The sequence below is a fragment of the Dipodomys ordii genome, unplaced genomic scaffold (genome assembly GCF_000151885.1).
Source record: "Dipodomys ordii isolate 6190 unplaced genomic scaffold, Dord_2.0 Scaffold33, whole genome shotgun sequence".
Classification (NCBI taxonomy): Eukaryota; Metazoa; Chordata; class Mammalia; order Rodentia; family Heteromyidae; genus Dipodomys; species Dipodomys ordii.
The window spans coordinates 8,098,513-8,108,571 of NW_012267249.1; the positions used below are offsets into that span (position 1 = coordinate 8,098,513).

The 10,059-nt window shown below is 44.8% G+C and overlaps 1 protein-coding gene across 1 annotated transcript in view; it reads left to right on the top strand.

Moving 5' to 3' along the window:
• Positions 1-9,771: 9,771 nt before the first annotated feature.
• Positions 9,772-10,059, top strand: part of Cmpk1 (cytidine monophosphate (UMP-CMP) kinase 1, cytosolic) — a 29,913-nt gene continuing 29,625 nt past the window's right edge. Inside the window, exon 1 of the mRNA XM_013016993.1 lies at positions 9,772-10,001. Within this exon, the coding sequence (XP_012872447.1) occupies positions 9,831-10,001 (171 nt within the window). The 5' untranslated portion in view covers positions 9,772-9,830. The remainder of the gene's footprint in view (positions 10,002-10,059) is intronic.

Genomic DNA, 10,059 nt, shown 5'->3' on the forward strand with positions numbered 1-10,059 from the left:
AATCCTTATGATCCTCTTCCCCACATAAATGTTCTTTCCATGACACCACCTTAGCTGAATTCAGCAAGCCCTCAAAGAAGTCACTGAAGCGTTCCCCAGAGCAGCTATACAAATCTGGCCAAGTTATTCTCGAGATCCAGAGTCAAAGACCTCTATGATTCGATTCCTTTTTAGCCTTCCAACCATCTCCCCTACCCACTCATGCCAAAGGGAACTACCTGCAGTCGTCCGAGTCCAGTTAGCACAGGCTGGCCCTTTACTTGGCCCGTCCTGGTAAGTGTCCATCCTCCTTCCCCATCCAACCCTAAGGTCCGTACCTCCTACCCAGGTTCATAGGACAGTGATCCGCCTCGCAGCGTACTTCCAGGGACCTCCAACTTCAAAACACCATGCCAGGCACTGTAGGGCGATTCAGAATGTAAATTCCCAGATTTCCACCGCGAAAAACTTTAAATGACAGGTGCCCGACGGCTAACTCTTCCATACAACTCAATACACATAATACCGAAGGAGTGTGGGGTCCACTTAATGTCTCCCACTAGATCTCCATCTGTCCTCCGCCCCCGGGAGGAATGAAGTCAACCCACTACAGGGCCCCGAACATTTTACCCGCCGACCTTCCTCCGGTCCCATAAACGTCCTACTCACCGTTACCTCGCCCATATGGGGTGTGTTTGTTGGTTCAAAACACAGGTCGGCTCCTAGGAGCAGCTCAGGTGCCCCGGGCCCCGCCTCGGATACGTTGGGGTCGCGGGAACCAAGGCGGCAAACACCGGCTCGAGAAACCGAAGGGCGCGCCGCCCCTCCTGACTGGTTGGAATCCCCGCCAGTCAGACAGCAAGGGCGGAGCTAAAGGCGTCTCGTCAAGTCACCACTACGTGCTACTATGACAGCCAATCAGAGCTCTTCATAAGTTCCGCGCTCTACCAATCCCAAGGTTCTTAGGAGAGGTGAGGAGTTCCTGAATCAGTGTTCCGAGGATTTAAAAAACCTTCATCGCGTCAACGGTTAAGTTCCGGGGTAAGGCGGGCTTTGCGCGCGCAGTACAAAGCCCCGCAGGCTGGATCAGGAGGGGAAGGAGGAAGTGCTGGCTGCACCGGTGCTCCCCGGACACGAGAGCTCGCGTTCTGGAGAAGTTTCCGCAGCAGCTTTCCCACCCTCGCCTGCTCCGCAAGTCAGTGGTGCTTTTCCTCTCCCCTTTCTATTTCTCCCCACAGTTGCCTGTTATACTAAAGTAGGTCCTTTAAAATACAGATAACGTGAGCTGCTCGCCGGGCGCCCGTGGCCCACACCTGTAATCCTGGCTACCCGAGGGGCTGAGGCTTTACGATGTGGTTCGGTGACAGTCTGAGCTGGACAATTCGTGAGACTATTTCCAGTTAAGCGCCAAAAAGCTGGACAGCGCCCAGGCTCTGAGTTCAAGCCCCAGGACCTGTACGAAATAATAAACAAAAAACAAACGGCCCCTGAACCCTTAAAAATGCCTTATAGTTGCTCGCTTCCCTTAAAGCCCTCTGCTTGTAATTCAAGTGGCAGTGTGCCTGCTTACCAAGCCGGAGGTCCTGAGTTCAAACCCCCATACCGCCGGAAGGAAGGAAGGAGGGAAGGGAGAAAGGGGGGAGGGAAGGAAGGAAGGAGGGAGCAGATGTCTCTCAATAAATATAGAAAAATTCTCTTCCACCGGAGGGGGAGAGGGGGGAATGTTGCTGGTGGCTCACACCTGGATCCAAGTTTGAAGCCAGCCCAAGCAGATAAATACACTATTATCTCGCTGGAGGTAGCGTGGCTCATGTGATTTGCGCACCTTTAGTTGAAAAAGCCAAATGAGAGCATGAGGTCCTGAGTGCAAGCCCCAAAGCTGGCACCAAAAATAAACGTAAAATGAAACGATTATTTTTATTTCTGAGTAAGAAGTTAGAGTGTGTCCTAAGGAAAAAGTGTGACTTACATTTATGAACTATATTTACATACCCTGTGTGTGTGCGTGTGTGTGCGTGTATGCACGTGTGCACGCGGGCTGGTTCTGGGGCTTGAATTTAGGGCTTGGGCTCTGTCCCTGAGTTGTTTTTTTTTTTTTTTTTTTGCTCAAGGCTAGCACTCCACCACACTCCTTCCGTCTATTTTGGTAGTTAATTGGCCACAAGAGTCTCATAGACTTTCTTACCCAGGCTGGATTCAAACCATGATTCTCAGATCTTAACCTCTGAGTAGCTACCATTACAGGCTTGAGCCACCAGCAGCCAGCTGGTGCTATATACTTAAATATCTTATACTTACCATGTACTTACACAATATGGTATATGTAATATTGATATTTTGTGTGTATAATATTCATATTGATATCAGTATGATCATTTGTAATTACCTTCATAGCTAATGTCGGTTTTGCTTTTGCCTTGTTTTTATTTTTTACTGAGAGTCTTGCTATACAGCTCTGGCTGACCTTAAGATGGCCTTAAAATAGGAGTATTTGAATATAATCTATGCACAACTTTCACATATACTTTAAATACTTACAATGACAAGTACAATGCAAATGGATACTGTATCCTTTAGGAAGTCATAACAAGGTTGGTTGAATGTGCATATTGCATCCTGAGGTTTCAAAGAACCAACTTATATAACTTATACTCAACAGGCAAATAGGCAAGTAGTTATTATCCTTATTTAACAAAAGATAAAAAGTCAAATATCTCACAAGTTGTGTTGCATGTGAATTCTAAATGCCACTTACTTTGGTAAACACTCTATTTTTGTTCATTTCCTAAGCAATATGAGACTATCTTAGGGTCTGTGCTATGTTGTAGTATGACCTATTTGGAATAGGTGTCCCCTCTTGAAAGAGTGAAAACATACAAAGAAAAAGTCAAACTAGCCAAGAAATATGTACTCTATAGACTATCATTCTCTTTTCTGGAAAATTTCTGAAATCTAGGGAACTCCCCCCCCCCTTTTTTTTTTTGGTCAGTGGTTGAGCCTGAGCTCTGGGCCTGGGTGCTGTCCCTCAGCTCTTCAGCTCAAGGCTAGGGCTCTACCACTCGAGCCATAGCACTACTTCCAGCTTTTTCTGCTTATGTGGTGCTGAGGAATACTTACATCTGTACATCTCAAAACTGTTCAACTGGACATGGTAGTATACACTTAACATCCCAGCTATTTGGGAGGCTGAAGCAGGAGACTAGCTTAAGCTTAGGTACTGAGAGGCAGCTTCAGCAACACAGTAAGGGTCCATATCTCCTTTTTGAAAAAGTTAACTCATCAGTGGAGAATCGGAGGAACTACCAAAGTTGAGAGAAGCTCAAAGAGATATGACAACTAAATCATGGATAGAGTCAAACCATTTAAAAAAGAGAGTAGGTAAAGCTAAAGAAGGCTATACAAAGACTTCAGTTAGTAATACTGGTTTATTAACTGTAAAAATATATGTATTAATATGTTTTTAAAAATAGAGGAATTTGTGCAGGAAGTATTGGCTCTACACTAAGTTCTCAATTTTTGTCTTTATTAGCTGTTTGAGACAGGATCTCACTACATAACCCATGCTGGTCTTGATTTTGCAGTGCTCTAGCTTCAGTCTCCTGAGTGGTGGGATTATAGGCAAGTACCACCATGCCTAATTTTAATTTTCCAGTAAATCTGAAGCTATTCTGGAAGACTAGGAAAATAGCTCAATGGTATTGCTATTCATCTTCTAGCCAGGCACTCGTGGATCACACCTGTCACGAGGCTGAGATTGGAGGATCCAGTTCAAAGCCAGCCAGGGCAGGAAAGCCTGTAAAAATCTTATCTCCAATAAACTATTCAGAAAAGTCACAAGTGGAGCTGTGGCTCAAGGGGTAAACCACCAACCAAAAAAAAAAGAAGCTCAAGGATATCACCCAGGCCCTGTGTTCAAGCCCCAGGACCGACACACACACACACACACACATACACACACACACACTCTTCTAAAAATAGTTTCTTAGTGAGAAGAAAAAGAGGAGTTGAAACACATACTTTTTTGAATAAACTAATAAAAATGCTGGTATCTTCCTATACCAGCATCCTTCAGTTAAGCATTTCATTAACACATGATTCCAATAAAGATATGCCTGTGATTCTATGCATAAACCCTCTGACCAGAATAAAATCAGTTATTGGTTTTATATTCTGGTTTTATACCTGTTATTGGTTTTATATCCTGGTTTTATACCTAAGAGGCAACTGAAAAAGTATGTAGATCCATATATTTCTTCAAATGCAACAAGTGTTTGAGGATCTGCCCTAATTCTGCCATTTACTCCATCTAAAACTGATTTTTCTCATTTCATACTGTACATTATCATAAGGTTAATACATGAGTATTGGAGTTACAGAATATGCCCCAACATTATTACTACTCTAGGTGTACTGACAATTGACATTATTAATAAGGAACATTGAATGCCTTACATTCAAAGAGAATAAGAAAACTGATTTGGTAAGCTTTTAGAAAAAGTATGTTTTGAAATTTACAAATGCTAAAGAACCTATTACACATAATTTTGTTCTAGATAATATTGAAAGGACATAACAAGAATAGGATAAGGAAGGTACAATTTTATAGGGTAGGTAATTATCCAAAGCAAATATGAAGTGACTGTTAGACTGCTGGCCAGGTTAAACAAAGTGAATATATACCATGCTATTCTTTGATCCTTGTATACATATATTTCTACATCATTTCAAGATACTGTAGAATTGCTGTAGTTAATTTGTTTCACAGAAAACTACTTCAAATGTGTCATACTTTTTAATAATGTATGAATTTGAGCTGGTTTGTAATTCAGTGGTTGAGCTCTTTTCTAACATGAGTGAGGCCCTGGAGTCAATCCTTGCATAATAATAAAAACTAAATAAAATGTAAAGCATAGTTTTATTCCATTAATTTGCTGCACAATGTTTAAAAATTTTATCCACAATTTTACATCTCAACTGCTATAGATTGTCCTGCCCCAAGTCTTTTTTTTTTTTTTTTTTTTTTTGCCGGTTGTGGGGCCTGAACTCTGGGCGTGGGCATGGTCCCTCAGCTTTTCAGCTCCAGGCTAGCACTCTACCACTTGAGCCACTGCACCACTTCTGGTTTTCTGAGTGGTTTATTGTAGATAAGTCTCAGGGACTTTCCTGCCCGGGCTGGCTTTGAACTTTGATCCTCAGATCTCAGCCTCCTGAGTAGCTAGGATTACAGGCTTGAGCCACTGGCACCGGGCTCCCAAATTCTTATGTTGACATCTTTACCACCAAAGTGACAGTACGTGGTAGAGCTTTTGGGAGGTGATTAGAATGTGAGAGTGGAGTCTTCATGAATGAGATTAGTGCCCTTATAAAATACACACACACACACACACATACATTAGGTTCTTTGCCCTTTTTCATCATGTGAAGTCACAAGAAGATAGCTGTTTGTGAAATGGGAAGCAGGCCTTCACTAGTTTCCTAGCACCTTGATCTTCAATTTCACCATTTCCACAACTATGAGAAATGTTTCTCTTGTTTAGAAGTTACCCAGTTTATAGCATTCTGTGGTAGTGATTCAAATGGAGTAAGACAATATATACCATTTTTTTTCTTACCCTTTTTCAGTACCTATCCAGGTACTGAACTGTCCAGAACCTGACAGGTTCTTCATGCATACATCAGGTAAATCTTCAGTGTTATAAACCCTGATGGTGTGTACTGACAGACGGCCTGTAAGGATTAAAGATCTATTGTTACACCAGGAACAAGGAAGTTGAAATCAGTTATTTCTCTTTTTACCTACTCTTTTCCTTATTTACTGTACTGTTTCTCCAAACATCCAACGTTTCCTCTTTCAGTTACACTTCTGAGTTATACTACTGCTTTTAAAAAACAAGCACAGCTTTGCTTTAAAGGAATATGTCAACTTATGGAAAACTCTTTTTAGATATTTATAACACACTGGTAACTTCTCTAAAACTATTTGCTGAATTGAGTTCATATGCCATCATCCTGACAAGAAAATGGTAGGTGGGCAGACCTACCTAAACTTGGCAAGTCTTAGGGAGTAATGATGCTATGAGATTAGTTTAAATCAATGTCTCTTCACTGGTCAGCCTGGTTTCTGCAGTATGTGACTTCCAGGAAGGTAAGTCTGTCTTCTGTTGACAGACTTGGCATACCAGATTTTCAAAGATATGTTTCCCTTAACTCATGCTCTCAGAATCATTAATACAGCCTTTCAGCAGTAACCAAGCAAATAGGAATAGCAGAAACCGTAATTTTAGTAACTCCATTAAGCATCAAGTTGTGCAGTGGGTTAAGGGTCCCTTCAGGAAATAGATTACAATATACTAGGTAGTTACAAAGGTCTGAATACAAAACATGCAGCCTGTGTGCTTAAAGAAGTGGGTACTCAAAAGGGGTGGAGAAGGGTCAAGAGGAAAAGGGTAGATAAATGAAGAGGAGAAGGGGAGGAAAATGCAGACAAGAATCCAATATATATCCTATAAAATTAAGAAGAATGAGGGAAGAAGTGTGTAGGAGAGGGATGAGTAAGACAATTGAAAAGGGGTGACATTGATCAAGATATTGTATTTCTAAACTGCTTTGTTAAATGACAAAAAAAAAAGCATAAAAAATGACTAAAGACAACATTTCCCATATGCCCAAACGCTCATAGAAATTATGTAATTGGCAGACCAATGCCCCATGTAGTGGCCTTGTGGAGTTATTGTCCAGTAAATATTGGGGCCAAATTTGATTACATAAGTGTATATTGTTTATGAGGCTTAAGATCAGGCTCAAACTTGAGCAGTTTTAGGTTGTGTCCTGAAGAATTTTAGACTGTGTCCCACCCATGATGAATGACAGAGTGCTGACTCTAGAGCTCCCATTGGGGTCCTCAGAAGTACTCTAGTCAGCTAATATGGAGGGAACAGGCAGTAAGAAGGGATAGTCACCTGCAATTACTGAATTGCTTGGCCTATTCTGGACTGGTGGCCTAGGCCCTGGGAGTAGGGCTGGGAACTTGGCACCAAGATTTTCCTCCCTGTTATAGCACGGTGGCCTTACAGAAAATGGACTCTGAGTCCCCAGCCTACTGTAAGTGGTCACTCACCCGGGAAGAAGTGTGAATTGGATGGGGAGAAGGGGTTCAGTCAGAAGGAGGTCAATTTGGCAGTGTTCTGGGTGGGCTGGGGCTAGGTTCCTGGAGCAGCTCAGATTCTTCAAAGGGAAGAGCAAATCTACCAAGGAGCCAGTGGATTTTATTGCCAGCCAAGGCTAACAAGGCCACCTTCCCCAAGGGGTGGGGAGAAATGGCACTTGTCTGTTTCCCACGGGCATCCTTACATGGGGCTAGAGGCAGGAGGTACTCTGAGTGGGCAGCTGGTCACCAAAAACAGCCTAGAAGCAAGGCAGAGTTTAGGTCTGGGCAGAGAGTGGGAATGCGGACTGATCCTGATCCTAGAGAAAACCAGCAGGAGCCAGGGGAGAGTGCTTTTTTCGTTGTGAAGGGCAGACTGGAGTCCAGGTCTGGGTGGAGGGCATTCTGCTGATGCAGCTGGGGGCTAGAGATACCTGCTGGAGGGCCTGTCAAGCCCCAAATGGAAGAGGACATACTAACAGTACCCTATTACAAATCAAACAAATTAACTTTTTCCTTACAACCTTTTACATCACCCATTGCCACCCACAAGTTCTTTTTTTTTTTTTCGGTCGGTCATGGGGCTTATACTCTGGGCCTGGGCACTGTCCCTCAGGTCTTCAGTTCAAGGCTAGTGCTCTACCACTTGAGCCACAATGCTAATTCCAGCTTTTTGTATATGTGGTGCTGAGGAATCAAACCCAGGGCCTCATGCTTACAAGACAAGCACTCTACCACTGAGCCACCTTCCCAGCCACTCCCCCCCCCAAGTTTTTTGAAAGACATGTTTTCTTTTTTCTGTCAAAGCATTCATAGTAGCTCAAATAGGAGCACTAGTATAGTACTCCCCAACAGAACTTCTTGTGATGATGGACAAGTTGTGTTTGTGCATTACACCAAGTGTAATGTGTAATGTGCGGACACAAGTGACTGTTGGGCCTTTGAAAAGTGGCCACTGTGCTTGAAGGACTAAATTTTAATGACATTAAATGTAATCTTTTTTAATCAGTATCATTTCTTAGCATTTATTAGGCACACAATTAATTACATGTAGCTAGTGGCTACCATATTGGAGGGCACATTTCCTGTTCCCTACCCTAAATAATCCACCTTTATTCCCATTGTTTGCATTCCTCATCTGTCCACATTCCTCTTTCAAGTTAGCTTCAACGTGTGTGTGGCAAGATCCTGCACTGGGCAAAATCGTTAGTTTCTTTGTTATGCCAAAGCCAACTTAACTGTTGTACCCCTCTGCTTTTAATAATATTCTCAATACTCTTTTCTTAAGTTTTTCTCCATCATTTCCAGCTCTTACTTCTTAGGTTCAATCTAACTTTTATTTATTTTTTATTTTTTTGTGTCCTGTCGTGGAGCCTGAACTCTGGGCCTGGGCACTGTCCCTCAGCTCTTCAGCTCAAGGCTAGCGCTCTACCACTTGAGCCACAGCGCCATTTCTGGCTTTTTTCTTTTTGCTTGTGGTGCTGAGGAATCGAACCCAGGGTCTCAGGCATACAAGGCAAGTGCTCTACCACTGAGCCACCTTCCCAGCCCCTCAATCTAACTTTTAAAGGTTTGAGTTCACCCAGTCTCAATATTTAGACTCCTTTTGTTCTCCTTTAAGATTTTCCCTAAAAAAAAAAACCAAAAACTGGGAAATGGAGTTCTAGTTAAGGGCTTCCCATTGCGATTAGAATATCATCCAAATTCCTTTCCATAACCCAAACTTCTGAATGATCTGCCACTTGCCTCCCTCTGGTCTGTTTTTGCCTTCCAGTGTGGGACACTGTCCTAGTCTTTCCCTAGCGTTGCTCTTTCCTACCTTTGTGTCTTGCTTGATGTCCCCTCCTTTTATTTATTTTTTATTGTTATTATAAAGGTGGTGAACAGAGGGGTTTCAGTTTTTTTTTTTTTTTTTTTGTCGGTCGTGGGGCTTGAACTCTGGGCCTGGGCACTGTCCCTCAGCTTTTCAGCTCAAGGCTAGCGCTCTACCACTTGAGCCACAGCGCCACTTCCGGCTTTCTGGTGGTTTTATTGGAGATAAGAGTCTCACGGACTTTCCTGCCGGGGCTGGCTTCAAACCGTGAGCCTCAGATCTCAGCCTCCTGAGTAGCTAGGATTACAGGCGTGAACCACCGGCGCCCCCCGAGAGTACTTTTTGGACAATGTCACTCACCCCTTCTCCCGCGGTCTCCGAGTTTTTCCCGCCCACCTCCATCCACAAGTCGTAAAAGCTCATTTTCCACACAGTGTCAAGAGAGTACCACTGCTGCATCTGTCCACCCTTTGTCCTCCATTTCTGTGTTTAATGTCACCCCTTTTGAGGTCCTGAGTACCTTAACCAAGTGGTGTCCTCGTGGGTCCTGAATTTTGTTTCCTAGAAATGGATTCGTGCATTTGGTAATTCGGGCTAAGCTGCCTCCCCCCTCGGAACTCGAAGTCCAGGGGAACAGACCACAGACTGGCACGCGCGTGCTTCCCGCCTCGGCGACTCAGCTAGTGGCAGGGCGGGGAAAGAGTCGCACCCGGATGTGGAGCCGGACTCGGGCCTCCTGACACCGCGGAAGCCCCGCCCCTTCCGCCGCCGGCTGACGCCCGGGCCGCAGGGCGGCGGAGCCCGGCGCCTCTCGGCCCGCCCCTTTTTCCCGCCCCTCCCCGCCTCGCCCGCCGGTCCGTCTGTCCGCGCTAGCTGCTGTCAGAGACGAGGTGTATGCTGAGCCGCTGTCGCTGCCGCTTGCTGCGCACCATTAACGCCCGACCGCTGCCGCCGATCCTCCCGTCGCTTCTCCTCTCCCCTCGCCGCCTCATGAAGCCGGTGGTCGTGTTCGTCCTCGGCGGTCCCGGCGCCGGCAAGGGGACCCAGTGCGCCCGCATCGTCGAGGTGAGGCCGGGCTGCGGCGGGCTCCTCCCGAGGCTTGACGGGACGCGGGCGGGCCCGG